This window comes from Polyodon spathula, chromosome 38 (genome assembly GCF_017654505.1).
Source record: "Polyodon spathula isolate WHYD16114869_AA chromosome 38, ASM1765450v1, whole genome shotgun sequence".
Taxonomy (NCBI): Eukaryota; Metazoa; Chordata; class Actinopteri; order Acipenseriformes; family Polyodontidae; genus Polyodon; species Polyodon spathula.
Genome location: NC_054571.1, coordinates 5,001,181 through 5,027,306, shown reverse-complemented (window position 1 = coordinate 5,027,306; position 26,126 = coordinate 5,001,181). Strand labels below are relative to the sequence as shown.

The window sequence follows — 26,126 nt, the reverse complement described above, 5'->3', positions numbered from 1 at the left end:
GTTTTCTTACCGCCTTTAATCTGAATTAGTTTTCTTTTTAAAAAAATCAAGCGGTTTCTCTCTTAGAGCACCGTTCTTTGTATGCAGGTGGCACTGTAGAAGGGAAGATTTTATGCAATGGTTTGAACTTGTTCACTTTTTTCCCCACTCCATGAGAATCCACATGCTAAATAGGCTGGATCGTATCTTCATGTAACCTTGCGTTTACATGTACTTGAAGTTGCAGGTTGAATGTCATAACTGCCACAGGCATCTTGGCTTTCTTCACTTAATCAGAGGTATTAGCATTAGCAGGCCAATCAGCGGCTTTTCATTGAGGTCTGATTCAGCAGATTTTTTAGTAGGCCGCTCCTCCGTTTCTGTATGTTTTCTCTTAAGTGTACCAAATTTTAACCACCTTTCCATTGTAGACAATTCCAGATAATATCTTCTGAATTCAACACGAACACCGACAAGTGCCAACGTACAAGACGTGAGAGTGCCTCAAAAATGGATTAGTTCCACTCGATATATGGGGGTGTCTGCTGTGTGAATACCCTTGCTCTGTGACTTTACTGTTATAGCAAACTGATCTTGCTCGTTTGGTTGTTAGTAGCTTATTGATCCCATATCTCATCAAGCAGCTTCTTGAAGGATCCCAGGGTGTCAGCTTCAACAACATTACTGGGGAGTTGATTCCAGACCCTCACATTCTCTGTGTAAATGTCTCCTATTTTCTGTTCTGAATGCCCCTTTTTCTAAATCCATTTGTGACCCCTGGTCCTTGTTTCTTTTTTCATTGAAAAAGTCCCTTGTCGACACTGTCATACGGAATTTTGAATGCTTGAATTAGGTCGCCACTTCTTCTTTGTTCAAGACTGAACAGATTCAATTCTTTTAGCCTTCTGCATATGACATGCCTTTTAAACCAGGAATAATTCTGGTCGCTCTTCTTTGCACTCTAGAGCAGCAATATCTTTTTTTATAGCGAGGTGCCAGAACTGCACACAATATTCAATATGAGGTCTTACAAGTGCATTGTACAGTTTTAACATTACTTCAGTTGATTTAAATTCAACACTTTTCACAATGTTTCTTGTTAGCCTTTTTTATAGCTTCCCCACATTGTCTAGATGAAGACATTTCTGAGTCAACAAAAACTCCTAGGTCTTTTTCATAGATTCCTTCTCCAATTTCAATATCTCCCATATGATAATTGTACATTTTTATTTCAAGTACCTTACACTTTTCTCTATTAATTAATGTCAGTTTGCCATGTCTTTCTGCAGTTCTGAATCTTGTCCAGATCATTTTGAATGACCTTTGCTGCTGCAACAGTGTTTGCCACTCCTCCTACTTTTGTGTCGTCTGCAAATTTAACAAGTTTGCTTACTATACCAGAATCTAAATCATTAATGTAGATTAGGAATAGCAGAGGACCTAATACTGATCCCTGTGGTAGCCTGGTTACCATACTCCATTCTGAGGTTTTTCCTCTAATCAGTACTTTCTGTTTTCTACATGTTAACCACTCCCTAATCCATGTACATGTGTTTCCTTGAATCCCAACTGCGTTCAGTTTGAGAATTAATCTTTTGTGCGGGACTTTGTCAAAAGCTTTCTGGAAATCTAAATAAACCATGTCATATGCTTTGCAATTATCCATTATCGATGTTGCATCCTCAAAAAAATCAAGCAAGTTAGTTAGACACGATCTCCCTTTCCTAAAACCATGTTGACTGTCTCCCAGGACCCTGTTACCATATAGGTAATTTTCCATTTTGGATCTTATTATAGTTTCCATAAGTTTGCATATAATAGAAGTCAGGCTTACTGGTCTGTAGTTACCTGGTTCAGTTTTGTTTCCCTTTTTGTGGATCGGTATTACGTTTGCAATTTTCCAGTCTGTCAATACACAAGAGACTGTTGCATGATCTTGGTTAGCGGTTTGTAAATTACTTCTTTCATTTCTTTGAGTACTACTGGGAGGATCTCATCCGGCCCAGGGGATTTGTTTATTTTAAGAGCTCCTAGTCCCTTTAACACTTCTGCCTCAGTTATGCTAAAGTTATTTAAAACTGGATAGGAACTGGATGATGTGGGGCATGTTGTCAGTATCTTCCTTTGTAAAAACTTGTGAAAAGTAATCATTTAACATATTTGCTATTTTTTTTCTTCCTCTACGATTTTGCCATTTGTATCTCTTAAACATTTAATCTCCTCTTTGAATGTTCTCTTGCTGTTAACTGAGATTTGTATATATGTTTGCATATTCAGGAACATTGTTTAGTCACATTAAATACATAGTAAATATTCACTTTGTTCTGATTATATGTTGCACACGGTTACAACCCCCTTTTTTTAAAATTGATTTGTCTATTACATTTCTGCGCAGGGCTATGTTTTATGTAATTATTTAAAAGGTGCAGAAGCTGCATATAAAGAAATTAACAAATTACTGAATGGGCACAAAATATAGATTAATTAATTAGTTTGGCATGTCTTTAGCAGGCTGATAGCGTACCACAAGTATTTTTTTCACGTACCACCAGTGATGCAAAACTTTTGGCCATATAGCTGTATAAACCCTTCTTGACTAATCCAATATGCGAAAGTCAGTGTCAGATAAATATATAAAGTAGGGGTGGGCACCAGTATCGATATTGTGATACCGATATTGATAATAATTTTCATATATATCGAAATCGTGGGATTAAAAAAAAAATCACGTACGCTCACAGAGACTTACTTTTTATTGCTAGAACTGCTAAAAATACAAACTACCTTGTTAGTCTTGTAGGCAAACACCACACATTCACATTTAACCATTTTATTCCACTGATTGGCGTTTTTCTTTTTCCTCAAACCCAATTTCACAAATATATTTCAAACATTCAATAGCTATAAATCAAGATACTTGTATTTCTTCAATAGCTATAAATCAAGATACTCTTCTATACTTGACCAAAAGTCAGGCAGGGTCTTTGGTCGGAAATTGTAGTCGAATCTGAAGTCATGTCTATGTACTGTTCTTCTTCAAGAGTATTAGTCATCATCATCAGGAGTCCTTGTTCTGAATGGGTTTCTAATATTTTCCAATGTCGGTGTCCAAAAAGTATTTCTGAAAGTGATTTCTCAATGATGAAAGTATTTCTGAAAGTGATTTCTCAATGATGAAAGTATTTCTGAAAGTGATTTCTCAATGATGAAAGTATTTCTGAAAGTGATTTTTCAATGATGAAAGTATTTCTGAAAGTGATTTTTCAATGATGAAAGTATTTCTGAAAGTGATTTTTCAATGATGAAAGTATTTCTGAAAGTGATTTCTCAATGATGAAAGTATTTCTGAAGGTGATTTCTCAATGATGAAAGGTGTTTTTTATGCACCGCAGTACCGAAATTCTGCGACTCGTTATTTTCGATGAATATTTTGGGATTCAGGAACGTGTCCATGTTATCCTCCACATTTCCAGTTTCCTAAAGAACAAATGTATCATATCTGCAAGCTGCAGAATGTGTGAGTGCCTTGTAACTGTGTGTTCAAAACATTCCGTTTATCAAAAAATATCACTTAGATACACCGATTTCATTACAAAGTCTTCATCATGGAATTGCTCTGCATGTGTGTGCTTTTCTTCTTCCAGAAAGATGCCTACCTCATCTCTGAGCTCAAATATGTGTGTCATAACTTTTTCACGTGATAGCCATCAAGAGTCACAATAAAACAACAGCGCTTTGTGATCTGCTCCCATTTCTTCACAAATAGCAGTAAAAAATCTGGGTTTAAGGTCTTGTTTTTATGTAGTTCACAATGATGATGACAGTTGACAGCACCCCATGTAGCTCAGAACTTAAATCCCTTGAAGCCAGCACCTATTATATATATATATATCTATGTGTGTAAGTCATTTGTGCACAGCAGTGTTTATGGTGAGGTGCTTACTACAAAGAGAAAAGCAATTGGAACTAATTGTGTCTGATACAGCAGGTAATAAGCTCTTATGTTTAGTAGTAGTAGGCGGTATAGCTGCACTCTCATGATCCAAATGATGACGAACAGTTAAAAAAAGGTGAAGAGACAGGTATCCCATCAAAGTTTATTCATTAACATAAAAATTGTATAGAACAACACGTCCGTCAGGTTACAAGTCAATTTTGATGTATAGATATGTGGCAGGCTGGTGAGTGGATAGAGTCCCAGAGACAGACTGCAGTTCAAAAAATCCTAATTTTATTATAAATAAACACAAAAATAAAGTGCACAAGGGCAAAATAAAGATCTTTAAACACAAATAGAAAGATAACAAAACTTACAAAAATAAGGTTTCCAGGCTGAGCAATGCCTTCACTGTATTTAACAAAATTTCAACCACAAAAACCCACCAACCAGCTTCCTCAGCTCCCTCCTCCAAATGAGAAGCAGAGGCTTCCTTTTATGTCAGGTGGCTGGGTGCTGATTGATCGTTAATTAACCTAATCAACTAATCAACCCCAGCCACCTGAACATAATAAACCCAGGCAGGTAGGGGAAATTAACCCCATCCCTGCCATATATAAAATATCTTTCTTTTTTAAAAAAAAAAAACATTTTCCCCTAACCTCTTTGCACCCCCATTTAGAAACCTTCCTAACAATACCTTATTTTTCTATATGGATATTGTGAAACAAAGCACCACAAAGTTAGTGAGGGGCGTTCCCAGCTGACCGTGGTGACAGTTTTTAAATGTATTTATTGTTTAAATTTTATTTACAATAGTCACAAATTCAAAACATGACAAGACAACAAAGGTGACCGTTCCGTGTCACTGGTGATGAGGTAAAGCCAAAGCGCTGTGCATATCACTTTTCTCGAAGTTAAAGGCCGGGGAAGGGACTCTGCTGGTGCCGAGTGCTGCCTACCAGTGCACAACACACATGACTATTAGGGGAAAGAAATTACATTACCAATACTGACAGCCAGGTGACCTGACAAGACTATTACACAAAAGCAAGGGGGACATGCTGGAGATTGTAAATGTGTTTAAGGTTAACAAATACAAGTAGTAGGGAGTACAGCAAGTAGCCAACACTGAAATGTAAGTTGTGGTGTAGCAGTTTCATAATCTACAAATAAAAAACAACCTACAGAAACAAACACAAACTATGCACAATAATTACAAAAAATATCTTAATGTTACGAAAAAAATGTAAGCAGAAATTTAAAAAACTCCACAAACTACACAAAACAGGCAATAACAGAGCCTACTACCCTGCTGTCTTCAAGCCAAAACTAAAAAGTTACTACTGTAGGCCCAGGGTTACAAACAAAATGGATAACTGCAACAAAACACAAGGCAAATGACATTTAATAGAGAAAAGTGTAAGGACTTGCCTCAGACAATACAAATGTGCATTATAAATATCATATAATGGTAGGTGACTTTTGACAGTGTCGGATCAGGCAAGGCTGGTTCAGGTAAGGGTTCTGACACAGGGATCGAGTGGGTTTACGCACCACAAATGCCCGTGGAGTCACTGCACGTGTACCGTACTGATGGCACCATTCCAAGGGTACATACACATGCGGGCAAGGAAGAAACCTGTTACCCGTTCTGAACAGGGATCGAGGTTTACGCACCGGTACCGGTACCGAAACTGAAGAAGGAATCTATGAAAAAGACCCAGTCCGTTCCCGACCTGTTACCCGTTCTGAACAGGGATCGAGGTTTACGCACCGGTACCGTACCGACCCGGTGCGAGTCACTGCACGTGTACCGTACTGAGGGCACCATTCCAAGGGTACCATACTGACCCGGTGCAAGTCACTGCACATGTACCGTACTGAGGGCACCATTCCAAGGGTACCGTACCGACCCGGTGCGAGTCACTGCACGTGTACCATATTGAGAGCACCGGACCAAGGGTACCGTATCGACCCGATGCAAGTCACTGTACGTGTACCGTACTGAGGGTACTGTACCAAGGGTATCGTACTGACCCGGTGCGAGTCACTGCACGTGTACCATACTGAGGGTACCGTACCAAGGGTATCGTACTGACCCGGTGCGAGTCACTGCACGTGTACCATACTGAGGGTACCGTACCAAGGGTATCGTACTGACCCGGTGCGAGTCACTGCTCGTGTACCATACTGAGGGTACTGTACCCCAGTGCGAGTCACTGCACATGTACCATACTGAGGGTACCGTACCAAGGGTATCGTACTGACCCGGTGCGAGTCACTGCTCGTGTACCATACTGAGGGTACTGTACCGAGCCGGTGCGAGTCACTGCACGTGTACCATACTGAGGGTACCGTACCAAGGGTATCGTACTGACCCGGTGCGAGTCACTGCACATGTACCGTACTGAGGGCACCGTACCAAGGGTACCGTATCGACCCGATGCAAGTCACTGTACGTGTACCGTACTGAGGGTACTGTACCAAGGGTATCGTACTGACCCGGCGCGAGTCACTGTACGTGTACCGTACTGAGGGTACTGTACCAAGGGTATCGTACTGACCCAGTGCGAGTCACTGCACGTGTACCATACTGAGGGTACCGTACCAAGGGTATCGTACTGACCTGGTGCTAGTCACTGCACGTGTACTGTACTGAGGATACCGTACCGTACCAACCAAATGCTAAGGCACCAAACCGAACCGGTACTGCCCGGTTCCATCTCGGTTCCATACCATTTCGCAAAATCACCAACCTGGTTCCCACCGTGGTACTATCCCTGGCCCGAATTGTGGCCCAGTACCAGAGGTCTTGTTTCGGGTCTTGACCCACCCTGTTATAGTTTTTACAGTACTGTTACATTACTGTACATAAGAACATAAGAAAGGTTACAAACGAGAGGAGGCCACTCGGCCCATCTTGCTCGTTTGGTTGCTAGTAGCTTATTGATCCCAGAATCTCATCAAGCAGTTTCTCAAAGGATCCCAGGGTGTCAGCTTCAACAACATTACTGGGAAGTTGGTTCCAGACCCCCACAATTCTCGGTGTAAAAAAGTACCTCATATTTTCTGTTTTGCCCCTTTATCTAATCTCCATTTGTGAACCCTGGTCCTTGTTTCTTTTTTCAGGTCGAAAAAGTTCTCTCGTCAACATTGTCAATACATAAGAACATAAGAACATAAGAAAGTTTACAAACGAGAGGAGGCCATTCGGCCCATCTTGCTCCTTTGGTTGTTAGTAGCTTATTGATCCCAGAATCTCATCAAGCAGTTTCTCGAAGGATCCCAGGGTGTCAGCTTCAACAACATTACTGGGGAGTTGATTCCAGACCCTCACAATTCTCTGTGTAAAAAAGTGCCTCCTATTTTCTGTTCTGAATGCCCCTTTGTCTAATCTCCATTTGTGACCCCTGGTCCTTGGTTTTTTTTTTCAGGCTTAAAAAGTCCCTTGGGTCGACACTGTCAATACCTTTTAGAATTTTGAATGCTTGAATTAGGTCGCCACGTAGTCTTCTTTGTTCAAGACTGAACAGATTCAATTCTTTTAGCCTGTCTGCATATGATATGCCTTTTAAGCCCGGAATAATTCTGGTCGCTCTTCTTTGCACTGTTTCTAGAACAGCAATATCTTTTTTATAGCGAGGTGACCAGAACTGCACACAATATTCAAGATGAGGTCTTACTAGTGCATTGTATAGTTTTAACATTACTTCCCTTGATTTAAATTCAACACTTTTCACAATGTATCCGAGCATCTTGTTAGCCTTTTTTATAGCTTCCCCACATTGTCTAGATGAAGACATTTCTGAGTCAACAAAAACTCCTAGGTCTTTTTCATAGATTCCTTCTCCAATTTCAGTATCTCCCATATGATATTTATAATGTACATTTTTATTTCCTGCATGCAGTACCTTACACTTTTCTCTATTAAATGTCATTTGCCATGTGTCTGCCCAGTTCTGAATCTTGTCTAGATCATTTTGGAATTTTGAATGCTTGAATGAGATCGCCATGTAGTCTTCTTTGTTCAAGACTGAATAGATTCAATTATTTGGTCCCTCTTCTGTTTTGTCTTTCCTATACAGTGTATACCCACTAATATTATATTCATCTCCATCACTCTTGGATAACCAATTTTCTGTAACACCTATCGCATTGTAGTTACTTGTTAGTGCCTTAGCTTCTAACATTTTGTTTTTGAGACTTGCATTTAGATAAATACATTTAATGGCTATCTTACCTGAGTTGTTGCCCTTGTTTTGATTTCCCTTCTGTTTTTTTTGTTGAGTTCTCCCCCTTTCCTTTCTAGTTTAAATGCTTCTGAACCTCCTCAAGGATTCTTTCTCTGAGTGATTGGTTCCCTTTTTATTTAAGTGCAGTCCGTCCCGCCTATATACAGTGGTTTGCAGAAGTATTCATCCCCTACCAATAATGTCACATTTTGTTGAATTACAAATAATTTATGCAGTTTTTCAAACTTTTTTAATTCAAAGCTGTAGTGGTTAAACTGAACACTGTTATATGAGGAGGTTAACCCTTTGCGGTCCATTTATTCAGCCCTTGTCAGGCGTGTCAGGTCCAATTTATTTTCACATGCACTGTTTATTTTATACGCACTGTTTCATTTTTTTTTTTTTTATAAAGTAAAACAATTTTAAAAGGCATTGATTTGCAAAAGGACACTCAAGGGACTTTAATTTTGGGATCAATAAGCTACAACAACCAAAGTTCGCTTTGTAAACTTTCTTATGTTCTTATGTTCTTAAAAGGACACCCAGTACTGTGTCTCCAGCCAAGCCCCACCCCTTGTTCGCTGTATTTTTAACATACCTCTTTATAGACGTGCATATTGATAAATCTCCTGTCAACCATTTTATCACCAAACTCCTCAATAATGCGATCCAAGTCATTATTTTATTACTGTAACATCTCAGAAAGCTCTGCAAATGTCCATGATATTCTTTGAGCGCTGGATGCGGAAGCGGCTAGCTTCATTCAGCTCCTATCAGTCACAGTTGGCCATTGAAAGGTTTTGTCTGCTTTTTCCAGAAAAAAAAAAAAAAAAAAAAAAACGACTAGAGACATGTGCTTTACGTCTTTTTGATGGACCTGGTCCGACATAGGACCGCAAAGGGTTAAATGTCAGCAAAACAAAGACATTTACAAAATGAAATGTACTGGTTGCATAAGTATTTAGCCCCTTAAGTCAGTACTTGGTAGAAGCATCTTTTGCAGCAATTACTGCTATGAGTTTTTTTGGATAGGTCTCTACTAGCTTTGCATAGTAGGATGGTGAAATTTTTGCCCATTCTTCACGGAAAAATTGCTCCAATTCTGATAAGTTTGTTGGGGATCGTTGATGGACTACAATCTTCAAGTCAGGACCTAATGGGCCACTCAAGAACATTAACCCTTTGCGGTACAGTTTTCCCTTTCCAGTCCGATGTTGGACTCTGTCCGTCATCATCAAAAAGACGTAAAGCACAGGTCTCTAGTCAATTTATTTATTTTTTCCAGAAAGGCAGAGAAAACTTTCAATGACCGTCTGTGCCGATAGGAGCCAAATGAAGCTAGCTGCTTCCGCATCCAGCACTCAAAGAATATTATGGTCATGTATAGAGCTTTTTGAGATGTTATAGTAATAAAATACTGACTCATGTTCTCAGTGATGTGCGTGACAAAGGCTCCTGGAAGGCAGCACACTGTTGTAGTATCTCCCAGTGGCTTTCAATCTGTTAGGGGTGCAAACTTCAGGGAATTGAGGGTGTGCCAGCTCCTCAAGATCCTGTTGCTGTCTTTTCCTGCAGCTCCATTACTCGTTGAAGCAAGTCCTGGATCGTGCAGCACTTTACACACACTTGGTTTAGCTCTGCTGGGTTTTCTCAGATTTCCCACATCATGCAGGTGTCACAGACTACTGGCTTGAAGGAGGCCATGTTATTATTATTATTATTATTATTATTATTATTATTATTATTATTATTACACTGTGTAACACAATTTTTGTTCCTGGGTAGTAAGTGTTATTTCCTAATTGCTTATGCCTCAAAAGTATAGAAAATGGCTATTATTCCCCACAGACTTTGCTTTTGTGACCAGGACAGTGATATTTTGAAATTTACCTATTTCCAATGAGAAAACGGGCAAATTTGTGTCTTTTCGTTCACATAAAGTCAGAAAGAAACAACATATGAATCCAAATTAACATGTATTTATACTAAAGTAATACAAAAATGACTACAAAAGATTTAGAAGTGAGTAGTTTTTCGAGATTTACGATTATACTGTAAAGAGTGGAGGGGGGGGTAGTCTGCCAGAGGTGGAGGAGCGGAGGGGCTGAGAGCTGGTGTAGGGAGATAGTCTGAAGATAGGGAGCAGAAAGGTCAAAAGAACGATAGGCGAGTACAAGAGTTTTGAATTGGATGCAAGCAGCGATAGGGAGCCAGTGCAGAGAACGGAGAAGTGGTGCAGCATGGGAGAAACGAGGAAGGGGAAAGACAAGGCAAGCAGCGATAGGGAGCCAGTGCAGAGAACGGAGAAGCGGTGCAGCATGGGAGAAACGAGGAAGGGGAAAGACAAGGCAAGCAGCGATAGGGAGCCAGTGCAGAGAACGGAGAAGCCGGAGAAGCAAGGTGCAGCATGTGAGAAACGAGGAAGGGGAAAGACAAGGCAAGCAGCGATAGGGAGCCAGTGCAGAGAACGGAGAAGTGGTGCAGCATGGGAGAAACGAGGAAGGGGAAAGACAAGGCAAGCAGCGAGAAACGAGGAAGGGGAAAGACAAGGCAAGCAGCGATAGGGAGCCAGTGCAGAGAACGGAGAAGTGGTGCAGCATGGGAGAAACGAGGAAGGGGAAAGACAAGGCAAGCAGCAGAATTTTGGATGAGCTGGAGCAGACGGGTAGCAGAGGCAGGAAGGCCGGCCAGGAGAGAGTTGCACTAGTCAAGGCGGGACAGTGGCAGGACCTGCCGTGAATAAACCATTGCTGTGGATACCCTTCTCATATATATATATAGTATTATTATTAAATCAGTTATAAATGGCTGTGTTAATCAAAGCACAATGGGAACTAACTTAAAAGGCTAACTTGGCTGGTCCAGGAAGTTAAACAGAGTATTAATTATTAAAACACATAATCAGAATTATAAGCAAGTAATCTATAAGATTAATTATTTTATTTTTAAATAATAAATTACTGTGCTGTTAACTTGCTGATCACACTCCTATGGTATTGTACTTATAAAAAATGCAAATACAAAATAGCAAAACGGGGACGATTTAACAATTTTATTGTTTCTGACTGGGACAAAAAATTAAGGCTGAAAACTGGGACAATCACAGTTTTCCTGGGGCATCTGATAACCTTACTCCTGCTTTGGTTTGTTTAATCGTTGACTCGGAGACTGACTATATTATCAGATATTGTGATTATTACATACAAATCTACACCATTAACCGTGTAAATTAATGACCGATTGTGGCATAGTGGTTAACAGTGTGCAGGTACAGGAATGCTGTGGTGATCAATAAACAGACAGACAACGATAATCCAGGTGCAATGGTGTTTTATTTTGTATTTTCCAGAAGTCTGATGACAAACTGCAGTAAATAATAACAATGAGAACAGGCAATACAGCGGCATGTATTGCTGTGTTTTAATCCATGGGTTGGTCCCGAAATAATAATAGTCCTGATCCTTAACACCCACATGTAAGACAAACACAAGTCCAGAGTGAGTGATTTAGTGCTCGTGGTGCATTTACAGTTTATCGTGAACAAAGGGTGGAGTGCAGTCTGGTTAAGTGCTGGCCCTTCGCGACAGCTCCAGATTGTGTTCAGCCGTCTAATAACAACAAACAGTATTTTTAGAGATGACAAAAACAAACAAAACACTCATGATAACCACACAGATTTTCCTTCCGGTTCAGCATAACCATACAAAGGAACAGATCACTTCGCTACGCACCCTTTTATACCGTCAATCAGGCCCCCTTGGTTAACTAGTGCAACCGCTCCTCCAATCTGTGGCTGCCATGTCGTTTCCCTTCCAGGTTGATGATTTAATGTTGTTGAAGCTGACACCCTGGGATCCTTCAAGAAGCTGCTTGATGAGATTTTGGGATCAATAAGCTACTAACAACCAAACGAGCAAGATGGGCCGAATGGCCTCCTCTCGTTTGTAAACTTTCTTATGTTCTTATGTTCTTATTTAGTGTACCATAGCTCCGCCCCCTTTCTAGATGACCGACTTCCATCAAACTGAATTGTCTGGCCGTCCAGTCTAGGGCACTGTTCCCTTTACACAGTGCCCTCACAGGTCAGGAGGGAGATTTATCACCGAATCATTCTGTCTCTGTCACACTGGTGTATAGATAAATTGTATGAATTCAGCAAAGCAGTAAACAAATGGCTTTATAGAGTTTTTGATTTTTTACCACATATTTGAAAGAGGTGTTAATCAGGTGCTAAGTATGCTAATTGTTTTTTTGTATGTTTTTCTTTAGCAGCATATTTACAAAATAACACAGTGCTATATCTAGATATGCTAAAACAAGTATATGCATTTCATACAAGTGCTGCAAATATTTAGCACATGGTTAAAATTGTATAAATCAGGTACAATTTCTTCAAATTATCTTTAGCATTATTTTTTCAGTTCCATGCCAAAAAAGTAGCCAAGTGCTATTTCCAAGTTGCACCATGCTAAAACACATATATGAATCTTATTAAAGTTTTATGCATCCAGCCTTGTGTGTCTGTCTCAGTGTCTCACTGCTCTCTCTTCCCACTCCAGGAGCATCTGGTGTGTCTCAATGTCTCACTGCTCTCTCCCCTCTCCAGGAGCATGTCTGGTGTGTGTGTGTCTCTCACTGCTATCTCCCCTCTCCAGGAGGATGTCTGGTCTGTGTGTGTGTCTCACTGTTCTATCTCCCCTCTCCAGGAGGATGTCTGGTGTGTGTGTATGTGTCTCACTGCTCTCTCTTCCCTCTGCAGGAGGACGTCCGGTGTGTGTATGTGTCTCACTACTCTCTCTCCCCTGTCAGTGTCTCACTACTCTCTCTCTCTCCCCTCTCCAGGGGGATGTCTGATGTGTGTGTCTCACTGGACTCTCCCCTTCTTACTGTCTCACTGGCCTCTCTCCCCTCTCCAGGAGGATGTCTGATGTGTGTGTTTCAGTGTCTTACTTCTCTCTCTCCCCTCTCCAGGAGGATATCTGATGTGTGTGTCTCAGTGTCTTACTGCTCTCTCTCCCCTCTCAAGAGGATGTCTGATGTGTGTTTGTTTCAGTGTCTGTCTGCTTTCTCCACTCTCCAGGAATGTATCTCACTGCTCTCCCCCTTCTCTCTCCTCTCCAGGAGCAGGCCTCCTGGGTTTGTCGCTGCAATGATGGGGTAGTGCAGAGGCTGGAGCAGGATTTCAAGCTCACCCTGCAGCAGCAGAACTCCCTGGAGCAATGGGCAGCCTGGCTGGACAGTGTTGTCACACAGGTCCTCAAGCCCTACCAGGGGAGCACAGCTTTCCCCAAGGCAGCTAAGCTTTTCCTGCTCAAGTGGTCCTTCTACAGGTCAGTAAAATATACAATACAATACACAACTATGCAGAAACATACACACTGAGCCATAACAATTACTGCTATGCAACACACACTGAGCCAAACCAAACCAGATAGAGACCATAGGAGGCACTTTCCCAAGGCAGATAATCTCATTCTGCTCAAGTGGTGCTTTCACGGGTCAGTGCAATATTATATATACTGGATAAACAACGTTAAGAGTTGAATTGGTAAAAAATAATTCACTGTTTTGAGTGCCATCAGGCACGAGAAACCTGATTATTTTCTTATTGATTCAACACTTTGAGTTGTTTATCCCGAATGTAAAAGCACCACTTGAGTAGTAAGAGATTAAGAACAGACCTCTACTCTGGTGTTTCTCAGTTGCTGGGCGCTGCCTGTGTGTTGATGGCTCTGGTGGTTCTCAGTTGCTGGATGCTGCCTGTGAGTCGATGGCCCTGGTGTCTCTCAGTTGATTTGCAATATGTCTCTCACATTGCAAATCTGTGTTATGTGTTCCTCTGAGTTTGACTTTGAAATCCCACTTAAACAGACAAGCGTGTATGTTGTAAGTGAAGATAGCAGCAAGGACTTTGTTTTAGATGTAGAACATGAAAGTGGCTTTATAACAATAAAAATGCAAAACTCAAAGGAATGTGAACCAGGAATTGAGAGTAAAGTTATGGTCGTTTTGCCGACTCTAAAACAGTGGGGGGTGTTTATGTGGAAATTAATTTGTAATTAAGAAAAGTTTTTTGTTAAGTTATGTTAATGTGTAATTGAGTTACTTTTAGCAAACAATATGAAATGCAAGCCCTTTTCGCCAGGTGACAGAACAGTCAGCTTTACAGTGGAATGATCTGCCTCGATTTGTAGGGGAGGCACCATCTCTTGCTGCTTTTAAATTGAGATTGTAAACACATTTTTATAATTTGGCATGTGTATTTTGAAGGAAAACATTTTATTTGATACTACTTTTTTATACAACTAGGTAATAATTAAAATGACTTTAACTACTTTCTGATTTTTGTGTCCGTGTCAGTGGGGGAAGTGGCGTGTGTGTCAGGGGAGGTGGGGGGTGTGAGGGCTGTGCTATGTGTGGTAGTGTGGGGGGGGAGTGAGGGCTGTGCTATGTGTGGTAGTGTGGGGGGGGTGTGAGGGCTGTGCTATGTGTGGTAGTGTGGGGGGGTGTGAGGGCTGTGCTATGTGTGGTAGTGTGGGTGGGGGAGAAGGGCTGTGCTATGTGTGGTAGTGTGGTGGGGGAGGAGGGCTGTGTATGTCTGGTAGTGTGGGGGGGTGTGTGAGGGCTGTGCTATGTGTGGTAGTGTGGGGGGGAGGGCTGTGCTAGGGCTGTGCTATGTGTGGTAGTGTGGGGGGGTGTGTGAGGGCTGTGCTATGTGTGGTAGTGTGGGGGGGGAGGAGGGCTGTGTATGTGTGGTAGTGTGGGGGGGGTGTGTGAGAGCTGTGCTATGTGTGGTAGTGTGGGGGGGGTGTGAGGGCTGTGCTATGTGTGGTAGTGTGGGGGGGGTGTGAGGGCTGTGCTATGTGTGGTAGTGTGGGGGGGTGTGTGAGGGCTGTGCTGTGTGTGGTAGTGTGGGGGGGGGTGTGTGAGGGCTGTGCTATGTGTGGTAGTGTGGGGGGGGGAGGAGGGCTGTGCTATGTGTGGTAGTGTGGGGGGGGTGTGAGGGCTGTGCTATGTGTGGTAGTGTGGGGGGGTGTGAAGGGCTGTGCTATGTGTGGTAGTGTGGGGGGGGAGGAGGGCTGTGTATGTGTGGTAGTGTGGAGGGGGTGTGAGGGCTGTGCTATGTGTGGTAGTGTGGGGGGGTGTGAGGGCTGTTCTATGTGTGGTAGTGTGGGGGGGGGGTGTGAAGGCTGTGCTATGTGTGGTAGTGTGGGGGGTGTACAGGACACTCGCATAGTGTAGAAATTATTAGGAAATTTAAATGGAAATCAAATGTTAGTGACCCAGCAAAATACCACCTTTGCTATCTCAAATATCTTCTTATGAACCAATTTAAATCTTGAATTGAGATTGACTGATTAAAATAGGCTACAATGAAACACTTCACAATGTTCAGCACACCAAGAACAGCCAGTTTCTACACTCGCGCCAGTGTCCTAGGACACCGCAGGCCACTCAGACACTTCCGGCTTTAGTCTCCCGGCACTCGGCACTCAAATTGTTTCAACCGCTACTGTTAAAGTTGCAATTTCAAACAGTCACTTCCAACTGCCTCTGCTTTTTTGAAAGTGAACAATTATAACCATATACTTTTTAGGATAACTACACTTGAACTTTTAGTTTATATTATGAGTTGTTGTATTTTTTAAATTATTATTATTATTATTATTATTATTTTTAACTGTAGTAGCTGGAAGAGGCTTACCTTTCACCTCTATTTTCTTCTTTCTTTTCTTTCTTCCTTTCCTTTTTCTTTCTTAATTTTCTTCTCTCTCCTATTCTTCTTTCCTCTCTCTCTTTGTTAATGTTTATTTCCTTAGCTCTGTGGATCCTGGGTGGGTTTGCTGTTTGTGTAAATTATTTTCATTTTCTATTTTAGTTCAATATGTGTTTCCATATCTTTGTGTTAATAATTTAGCATTCAGTTTCACTAAGAAATAGTAGAATTATAAATTCTCCAGGAGCACATCTTTTTGGTGACTGCTCACAGCACTCTCTGTCTCTCTGTGTCTCTTTTCAGCTCGATGGTGATTCGAGACCTCACCCTGCGCAGCGCAGCCAGTTTCGGATCCTTCCACCTCATCAGACTGCTCTACGACGAGTACATGTACTACCTGATAGAGCACAGAGTGGCACAGGCTAAAGGAGAGACTCCCATAGCTGTGATGGGAGAGGTGAGCCTAACAGTGCACCCTACACACTGCACCCTACACACTGCACAATATACCTTACACACCCTACAGACTGCACAATACACCCTACACCTGCACAATACACCCTACACACTGCACAATATACCCTACACACCCTTCAGACTGCACAATACACCCTACACACTGCACAATATACCCTACACACCCTTCAGACTGCACAATACACCCTACACACTGCACAATATACCCTACACACCCTTCAGACTGCACAATACACCCTACACTCTGCACAATATACCCTACACACCCTTCAGACTGCACAATACACCCTACACACCATACTCACTGCACAGTACATCCTACACACTGCACCATACACTATGCAATTAGTGCTGCTAACTACACAATGCACACTGCTACACTAAAACACTGCACCATACACACTACACCACACACTGCACCCTACACACTATATCATACACACCACCTACTTCACCCTACACACTGCGCAATATACCATACACACTGCACCCTACACAAACCACTCTGCACCCTACACACTATACCATACACACTGTTGCCTACCCACTGCACAATACACCAAACCCTGCACCCTACACAATACAGTGCGCACTCGAATATCTGTTACCCAGTACACGTCAGTCGCGTTTTACTGCCCTTGTATTAAAAATAAAATCAGTCCCTATTATATATATATGTAGGCTTGTTACTATTAGATTTTTATTTTTTTTGCCAAATCGACATTTTTTTTTTTTAAATGTATTGTTTTTTCAATCTTTATTTTTGTATTCAAGCAGAGCATGGGTGAAATCGACATTTATGCTTAAATAAAACCCCAGACTTTTTATGCCATTGAGAAATGTCTCATTTAGAGAAAGCCCTTTATCATATTCAACGTGTAACAAAATGTTACGTTATTATCATAACCCTGGTTACCTGAAATAGAAATGTAACCATTACCTCATGGGTCTTAATCCTTTGATACCGTCTAACCCGAATAGATATTCCAAATTTGCACGTAGTGCCAGTGACACAGTTGCGCCTCGACCCCAAGGGCATAAAAGAGACTGCTGACACTCGAAACGTCATAATTTTTCCCTCAAGTCTGCTGCAATTAGATGCAGCGACCTTGAAGCTTAATGGTTACATTTCGTACTTGAAAGAGAACGTTAGGTTATTATCATAATCCTGGTTTCCTGAAATAGAAATGTAACCATTACCTCATGGGTAGACATACCAAAGCTGTCGAAAGGAATTTGCAAACCAATTGAAAGCTACAAGGCACGACAAAGGCCACCTTGCGCATTGCCATGAGGAACCCAGTACAAGAAACAAGGCTAAAAACATTGAGGGGGAACTTACCTCCAATTTCATGCTGTAAGGGTTGAGCTCGAGGCCGCCCTTAACACTCTTGTTCCAAACCAAGGGTTTTGTGGATCTATGACATTCAGCCAGTTGAACCGTGGAAAAGTGTGGGGTGTAGCCCACACCGCTGCATCGCAAATGTCTCTGACAGTTGCGCCCTGGAATAAAGCTCATGAAGTTGCCATGCCACTGAGCAGTGAGCTTCTCTGGAGGGGGGAAGGTGGCTCATCATATGCGGTCTGAACCGTATCTGTGGTCCATCTTGATAGCCTCTGTTTAGACAGAGCTTTCCCGTGATAAATAGATAAATAATTACTCAGACTACCTCCAACTTTTGGTTTTCTCCACATAATATGGCAGTGCCCACACCGGGCAAAGCATATGAGGCTGCCGCTCGCTATCAGACTGTAAAGGAGGTGGATGAAAAGCCTCAACCTCGACCGCCTGGTTCATGTGGAATGCCGAGATGTTTCTTGGCAAAAAAGCATGACTAGTGCTAAGTGTGACTTTCGCCCTGGCTTCTGCAAAAATGAAATACGCATCCTAAATAGGAGGCTGTCTGTGAAGGTGCAAGCTGGCTCTTTGCATAGTTCACTGACCCACCTAACCGAAGCAGGTGGTCTGTAATGAGTTTCGTGTGAGCCCTTGCCTGCGCTGGAGATTGAGCACAAATGATCCAATCGCCCAGGTAAGCACTCTGATGCCCTTGAGTGTCAGTGGGGCCAGAATAGCTTATATGCATTTTGAAAAGGGTACTAAAGAGAAGCTGAATGACAACACCTGAAACCCGTACACTATCCCAAGCAAAAGCGAACATGACATACTTCCAGTGCCTTGCTCTTATGGGGATGTGGAAATAGGTGTATTTTAAATCCACGTAGTGAACCAATCGCCTGGCCTTATTGACTGCAACAGCTGCTGCATGGTTAACATTTTGAATCTCTTTCGACTCAGATATGGATTGACCTGTCTGAGATCAAGGATTGGTCTGAAGCCACCATCCCTTTGGGGCACCAAGAAGTACCTGGAGTAAAAACCTTCTAAGAGGATGAACTGTGCAAATAGCCCGCTACTGCAGCAGGGCTGTCACCTCCTGAGACAACACCAATGCGTCTCTTGGATCCGTGACTAACATGTCTGAATTGCAGAGAATAGCCGGTCTGTACAGTATGAAGCACCCAGGTGTCCAAGGTGCATTGATGCCAGTACTCCAGGTGACTCCCTGAAAAGGGGCCCTCGGCCTGAGGCAGTAAATTGCTAGGGATGCTGCTCATCAGTTCCTAATAGAGTCACACACCCGTTGAGAGCACCGCAGCATGTCCTCTACTGCAGGACCAATAGTGTGTCCTGGAGTACTGGGAGCATCCAGCAATGGTGCCCTGTCACCATCCGCTATGCCCGCCTGAGACAGCCAGAGATGAGGTCTTGCAGCTACTAGTGCAGCCAGGTTCCTACCCACTGCCTGTCTTTTGAATTTAGATATACAGAGCAGGTTTTTATTGACCAGTCCATGAAACAGAAATAATGATAATTTGCAGTAGTGTTATCTATTATAATGTACGTGTGTATATCCAAGAAATACTAGGCAAAAAACAAGCAAGCATAATGTTGTCTTGTGGCAAAGTGCCCACCCCTGTGTGTATTTTATTTTGTGTTTAATGTTGGTGTATAGTCATTGGTACATGGGATATAAACAGGTCTGTGTAACAAAAGTGTTTAAGATGTATATTTGTATTTAGGCATGAGGATTGCACAGCACTTCACGTACAAATAAAAACTAATAATATATGAGCACTTGGAATTGCACTTTATTAATTCACGTGCAGTTGTACAGAGACTCTAATTGAATGACTGATTAGCAATCGCGTCTCAGTACAGCTGCATAAAAGCTGCATGTTTTCACCCACTCGGGGTTGGGTGTTCGGTGAGTGGAGAACGGGTTTGGAGACAGAGGTAATAATACTAATAGTAATAATAAATCAAATAGAAGCTCACCATGTTTGTCTGTGTAGTCCGTTTTGTTTGTCTTTTTGTTTTAGCGACGAGTACCGTGTCCTGTGTTTTTGTTTGTTACAGCCTTTTATGCTGAGGGAGACCATTCGCTCAGCTCCACCAAACTCCACCTCTCTGTCGTTTATTTCCTGGTTCCTGTTTCTGGTTGATGTCCCCCACTCCGGCCGTCTTTGTGACATGTCTACAGATGTATAAATGTGATACCTAAAAAATATGTAAATGTCAAGTCATCCCATTATCATGCAAAATACAGTATTAACATAATAATTTATTCTATGATTATTCAAACATGAATATTATCATGGTTACCCTGGATAATCATAAGCTCTTCAAATTTCACATCACTTAGATTACATCCTTCATGTCTGAATACCTTGCCTGCCACACTAAAAAGTCTCTCTATGGGTGCTGATGAGGCAGGTACAGCGAAATACATGCAGGCAAGCTGGGCTGAGAGGGAACTTGATGTGGCTTTCCTTCCAGTATGCAAGAGGATCAGCATCCTCTGATAGGCATGGTTGACTCAAGTAATCAGTGAGTTTGGCAGAAGCAGTAGTGGTTGATATGGAGTGGCTGGTCATGTATGAAAAGAGTTTTGTGCACCTCTTTGGTGGGAGTGATGTGGAATCCCTTGCCATGGCAGCTACTCTTGGAGACAGAGAGGTGACCTTGTTTGTCAACAGTTCCCTGATACTGAGCACCTCTTCACCTTGCACCATCCAATTTGAAATCACCGACTTGCCGTTGTAGGTTTCCCTGATATGTGCCACAGCGTGATAGACCCCGGACACATACAATGACATAACTGGCAGTGACTACCTGATCTCCCTGGCACTTGTCAATGGCATCTGCAAATGGCTCCAGTATTTCACATAGCTCCCCATTAGGCGTTAGCTTTCATGAGGCATAAGCTCAGACAGGACTTCCTGCAGGACTCGCATAATGGACCTAAGCTTCTTCAACTGGATATTCCACTTGGTGGCATTCGCAAGCTGTAGCTTGAAATGTCCCTCTAGGATTTCGGTGGCTTTGGTGAATTTGTGGCAATATGATACTAGTCTGGAAACCTTTGCTACCACTGCCTTTATAGGGCATCACGGACAACGAGTGCTCAGGTGGCAAATAATCCAGCTCGTCACTTACACTGACCAATTCGTTATCATCAATTGTCACATTCTGATCTGTGTCACTGTCCTGGACATCCGATTGTGGGAACAGTTACTATGCCTGATACCTTGTTAGTTATGTTGTAGCATGCCATCATCTCCTCATACATTCTAAAAATGTTTTCTGGAGTGTGTTTGCACTTAAAAGGCCAATATGACACTTTGTAGTGTATAATCCAGGATGAAATGGCCCTTAGGAAAGGGAGATCGTGTCTAACTAACTTGCTTGATTTTTTTGAGGATGCAACATCGATAATGGATAATTGCAAAGCATATGACATGGTTTATTTAGATTTCCAGAAAGCTTTTGACAAAGTCCCGCACAAAAGATTAATTCTCAAACTGAACGCATTTGGGATTCAAGGAAACACGTACATGGATTAGGGAGTGGTTAACATGTAGAAAACAGAAAGTACTGATTAGAGGATAAACCTCAGAATGGAGTGTGGTAACCAGCGGTGTACCACAGGGATCAGTATTAGGTCCTCTGCTATTCCTAATCTACATTAATGATTTAGATTCTGGTATAGTAAGCAAACTTGTTAAATTTGCAGACGACACAAAAGTAGGAGGAGTGGCAAACACTGTTGCAGCAGCAAAGGTCATTCAAAATGATCTAGACAAGATTCAGAACTGGGCAGACACATGGCAAATGACATTTAATAGAGAAAAGTGTAAGGTACTGCACGCAGGAAATAAAAATGTACATTATAAATATCATATGGGAGATACTGAAATTGGAGAAGGAATCTATGAAAAAGACCTAGGAATTTTTGTTGACTCAGAAATGTCTTCATCTAGGCAATGTGGGGAAGCTATAAAAAAGGCTAACAAGATGCTCGGATACATTGTGAAAAGTGTTGAATTTAAATCAAGGGAAGTAATGTTAAAACTGTACAATGCACTGGTAAGACCTCATCTTGAATATTGTGTGCAGTTCTGGTCACCTCGCTATAAAAAAGATATTGCTGCTCTAGAAAGAGTGCAAAGAAGAGCGACCAGAATTATTCCGGGCTTAAAAGGCATGTCATGTGCAGACAGGCTAAAAGAATTGAATCTGTTCAGTCTTGAACAAAGAAGACTACGTGGCGACCTAATTCAAGCATTCAAAATTCTAAAAGGTATTGACAGTGTCGACCCAAGGGACTTTTTCAGCCTGAAAAAAGAAACAAGGACCAGGGGTCACAAATGGAGTTTAGAAAAAGAGGCATTCAGAACAGAAAATAGGAGACACTTTTTTACACAGTGAATTGTGAGGGTCTGGAATCAACTCCCCAGTAATGTTGTTGAAGCTGACACCCTGGGATCCTTCAAGAAGCTGCTTGATGAGATTTTGGGATCAATAAGCTACTAACAACCAAACGAGCAAGATGGGCCGAATGGCCTCCTCTCGTTTGTAAACTTTCTTATGTTCTTATGTAATGCTAATAAATTACCTCATATCTCTGCTTGACCACAGATCTGTGCTGTCTTGAGCTTGCTGCATTTGACGCCTCAATTGATCTCGGACACTGGCAGTGTGCTGAGGAATAAGTTTCTGGCTGATATGTTTCCTGCTGGGCATGGTGAAGCATGGTTGAGCCATGCCTATGATGCGAAAGTTTATGCTGTCTACGATAGACAGGGCAGGAGATCATTAGCTATGAAGCTTCACTTGGGGAGAATCTGTGACCTTCCAGTTCTTGGGTTGAGGGTCAGGCATGAAGCTGTCCGCTGTGCTCTATCAGATTGGATAGGCATGATTGGTGGCCTCAAGCTCCTTCAGGACCTCAGGTTGCTTCCTCTGAAAATGCAAAATAGAAAACTTTTTATTAACACTGACCATTCTTTATTAATTTAATTAATGGATCTGTCTCAAAACATGACTGATTTGAATTATGACACTGTATATTTACTTGAAGGTGCCTTCTGAAGTTGGAGGTTGCCTTGGTTGAACCAGAGACAGATGTATGGCAATGCTTACATGCAGCACAGCGATTCCCCACTGTACCACTTGCACTTGGCTCATCAAAGTGATTGAAGACTGAAGTCTTCCTAGACATTGTGACACTTTGTCTAGACAATATTATACCAGTGAAATTACTGATAATATGATTTAACTCAGAATTACTTTCAAGCAGTTGTCACATTGTCAGCTAATGAAGCTATGGGCCAAAATGCCTTGAGCAAGGACGGGTTATATAGTGCCATACTAACTGACTCACCTATCAAGAGGCCAATGAGCAGTTCATCAGTAGAAGTTGCTATAAGTAATCCATCCATCTGAGCTCATGTTAGTGGCAACAGAAGCTGAAATCTGCTTATCAGTCATGACACCTTTGTTTCGGGGCATTGTGTTAACTACATGAAGATGTGTTAACTTGATACTATTAAGCCAGGCTTCAACAGGAATACCATGACACTTAAAACTTGTCATAATCAAAATACACAAAGCGTTTCAAATGTAACTGCTTTAGTACTTTTATGATGAATATGTAGACTATAAATTAAATATAAATGTATCCAATTCAGCACAATTAATGTTGATATACAAATGGATGAAACCGATTCAATGAAACTTATTTGTACAAAAATGGGTGGAATTGAATGGAATTGAAATGGCATTTATAAATTCCATTCCTTTCAAAATGTCAATTCCAATTCCAAAATTAAATTGGTATTGACCAATCAATTCCTGTTCCATTTGGAATTGACTCCAACTCTGCTGGAAGGGCTTTCACCATGCCACATACCTCACCTTATGTGCACAGCACACCTGGCCACAATCGGCCACCTCTCCCCTTAAAACACCAACCCCCTCCCCTCATGTTCACCTTTCCTCCTGTGGATTCTTGTGAGGAGTAGGTCCCGACCCTGGTGTCTCTGCTCGGAGACCTAGAACCGGTGATAGGGGACCCAGGAGACAGGGGCAGCAACCGGCAGACGTGCGTACCTCTGCGGCTGTGGAGCGACGTCTGAGCCACCAGGGGGAGTGAAGGCACTAGGCAACCAACCGCCCCGGGAGCTAGGCCCAGCGGCCAAATGTTCAGACACAAGTACTGGGTGTCTGGGGACCCGGTTCAAGGGCCCAGCACCAGCCCGGGACATAGGGGTGATGGTCGGGACTGTGGTGGATGTCTCTCTGCCTCCTTCTTCGGTGGTGGGCACTCCAGTAGTGGCAATGCTGGCGCAGCGCAAGGCACTCCAGCAGCAATGCTGGCAGTGGTGTGGGGAACTGCGGCAGGGCGAGGCCGGCAGCGGCAATGCTGGCAGCAGTGTTGGCTCCTCCTGACGTGCAGCTGGCAGCAGTGCGGGCCACTTCGGCAGTGTCAAAGTAGGCCTCCTTGAAGAGGGGCTCTGCCCATGGGCACTCCTTGTACGCATGTCCCCACATTCCTCACATATAGAAGCCCTTGCTGCTTCCAACTGCCGCAGCTTCTCGTCCACCCTTTCCTTCCTGTCCATTTTATTTTTTTTATTTTTTTAATAAACCTGCAGTTCTTCTCTGAGTCTCTAGGGGCGCTATCCTACTTTTTGACACCATGTATGGTAAGGACAACATCACTGGCAAGGCATGTTACTCCCAGGAAGCAGGTCCAGAGACAGAAGCTGCAGTTCAAGTGCTAGTGCGATGTGTTTGTTTACAAAAACTAGACAAACAAAACAAATAACAAACAAATGAACAGACACAATGTCCAAAATAAAAGTTTTAAACAAAAATGTCAGAACAACTGTACATATGCCCTTCAATCTCAACAAAGCACAACTCAGCGCACATCAAAACACCACCAGTAACCTTCACCAACATGAACTCTAATATTAACACCTGTGACTGCAGCCTAATTAACCAGTTATTCAATTTATGGCCCGACCCACATTCCCACATGTTTCTGGCAGGGAGGATTTTAACCCCCTCCCTGCCAATCCAATATTCCCCACACACCCCACAGATTACACTCGAGGGCTTTCACTCTGCCACACATACACACTACACAATGCACACAGCTACACTAACACATTGCAACACTAACACACTGCGCAATGAGCACTGTACACTACACAATGCTACATTAGCGCATTGCACCCTACACACTATACAATACACCAATACACTGCACCATACACACTACACAATGCTACATTAACGCATTGCACCCTGCACACTACACTATACACACTGCACTCTACACAATGTATTTGATTTTTCTTTTTGCTTTTGTGTTTCAGTTTGCTAACCTCGGACGTAGCTTGAATGCACTGGATCCTGACAAGGGTAAGAAAGCTCTGTTCAATGTTGTCTGCAAGTAAGTGGGGAGGGGAGGGGAGGGAGGGTTTTTGACAATACAGCCCTAATAATAATAAGAAGAAGAAAGTGAAGAAGAGACCCTGTACACCTGACATATTAACTATTAGAGCTGTGTTAAGGAAAGCTGGGTGGTGGAGAGCTGTACCTACACTGCCTGCATTTGTGTTTCACAGAGGAAGAGGAGGAGGAGGAGGAGGAGAGTGATGAGGAGAGCCAGCAGGAGATCTCCCTGCACTCCAGTGAGGTCCCAGGGCTGAGCGTGGAGCAGTTAGGGGAGCCACCGAGCAAGCTGGCACGCACTGACGCCATCTACACACAGGCAGCGCAAATCAACTGAGAGATACCTGAGCTATCGACACATAGGCAGTGCAAATCAACTGAGAGATACCAGAGCCATCAACACACAGGCAGCATCCAGCAACTAAGAGACGCCAGAGCCATTAATACACAGGCAGTGCAAATCAATTGAGAGATACCAGAGCCATCAACACACAGGCAGCATCCAGCAACTGAGAGACGCCAGAGCCGTCAACACATAGGCAGTGCAAATCAACTGAGAGATACCAGAGCCATCAACACACAGGCAGCATCCAGCAACTAAGAGACGCCAGAGCCATTAATACACAGGCAGTGCAAATCAATTGAGAGATACCAGAGCCATCAACACACAGGCAGCATCCAGCAACTAAGAGACGCCAGAGCCGTCAACGCACAGGCAGTGCAAATCAATTGAGAGACACCAGAGCCATCGACACACAGGCAGCATCCAGAAACTGAGAGACGCCAGAGCCATCAACACACAGGCAGGGTTTCTGGAGTTGCGGATGTCGGTGTAGAAGTGTCTGTCTCTGTGTGGGATTGAAATCTCAAAGCCCAGTTCGGTTGGATTTGTCAAATCTCTACAGTGCAGTTTGCACAATTTGTTATTTTAATTTATTGTGTTATGTAGTTTATCATAGTAAAAGCCTAGGA

General features: G+C 42.6%; 1 protein-coding gene across 6 annotated transcripts in view; it reads left to right on the top strand.

Annotated features, from left to right (window-relative positions):
• The window catches only part of LOC121304548 (MHC class II regulatory factor RFX1-like), a 175,286-nt gene extending 149,602 nt beyond the window's left edge, over nt 1-25,684 (top strand). For 5 of the 6 annotated variants that reach the window (XM_041235728.1, XM_041235729.1, XM_041235727.1 and 2 more), the window contains 4 exons: nt 13,273-13,481; nt 16,172-16,325; nt 25,076-25,121; nt 25,328-25,684. In XM_041235728.1, the coding sequence (XP_041091662.1) occupies nt 13,273-13,481; nt 16,172-16,325; nt 25,076-25,121; nt 25,328-25,491 (573 nt within the window). In that variant the 3' untranslated portion in view covers nt 25,492-25,684. Of the gene's footprint in view, nt 1-13,272; nt 13,482-16,171; nt 16,326-18,644; nt 19,330-25,075; nt 25,122-25,327 lie in introns of those variants that run through there. The other variant, XM_041235733.1, reaches the window with a different exon arrangement.
• The last annotated feature ends 442 nt before the right edge of the window (nt 25,685-26,126 follow it).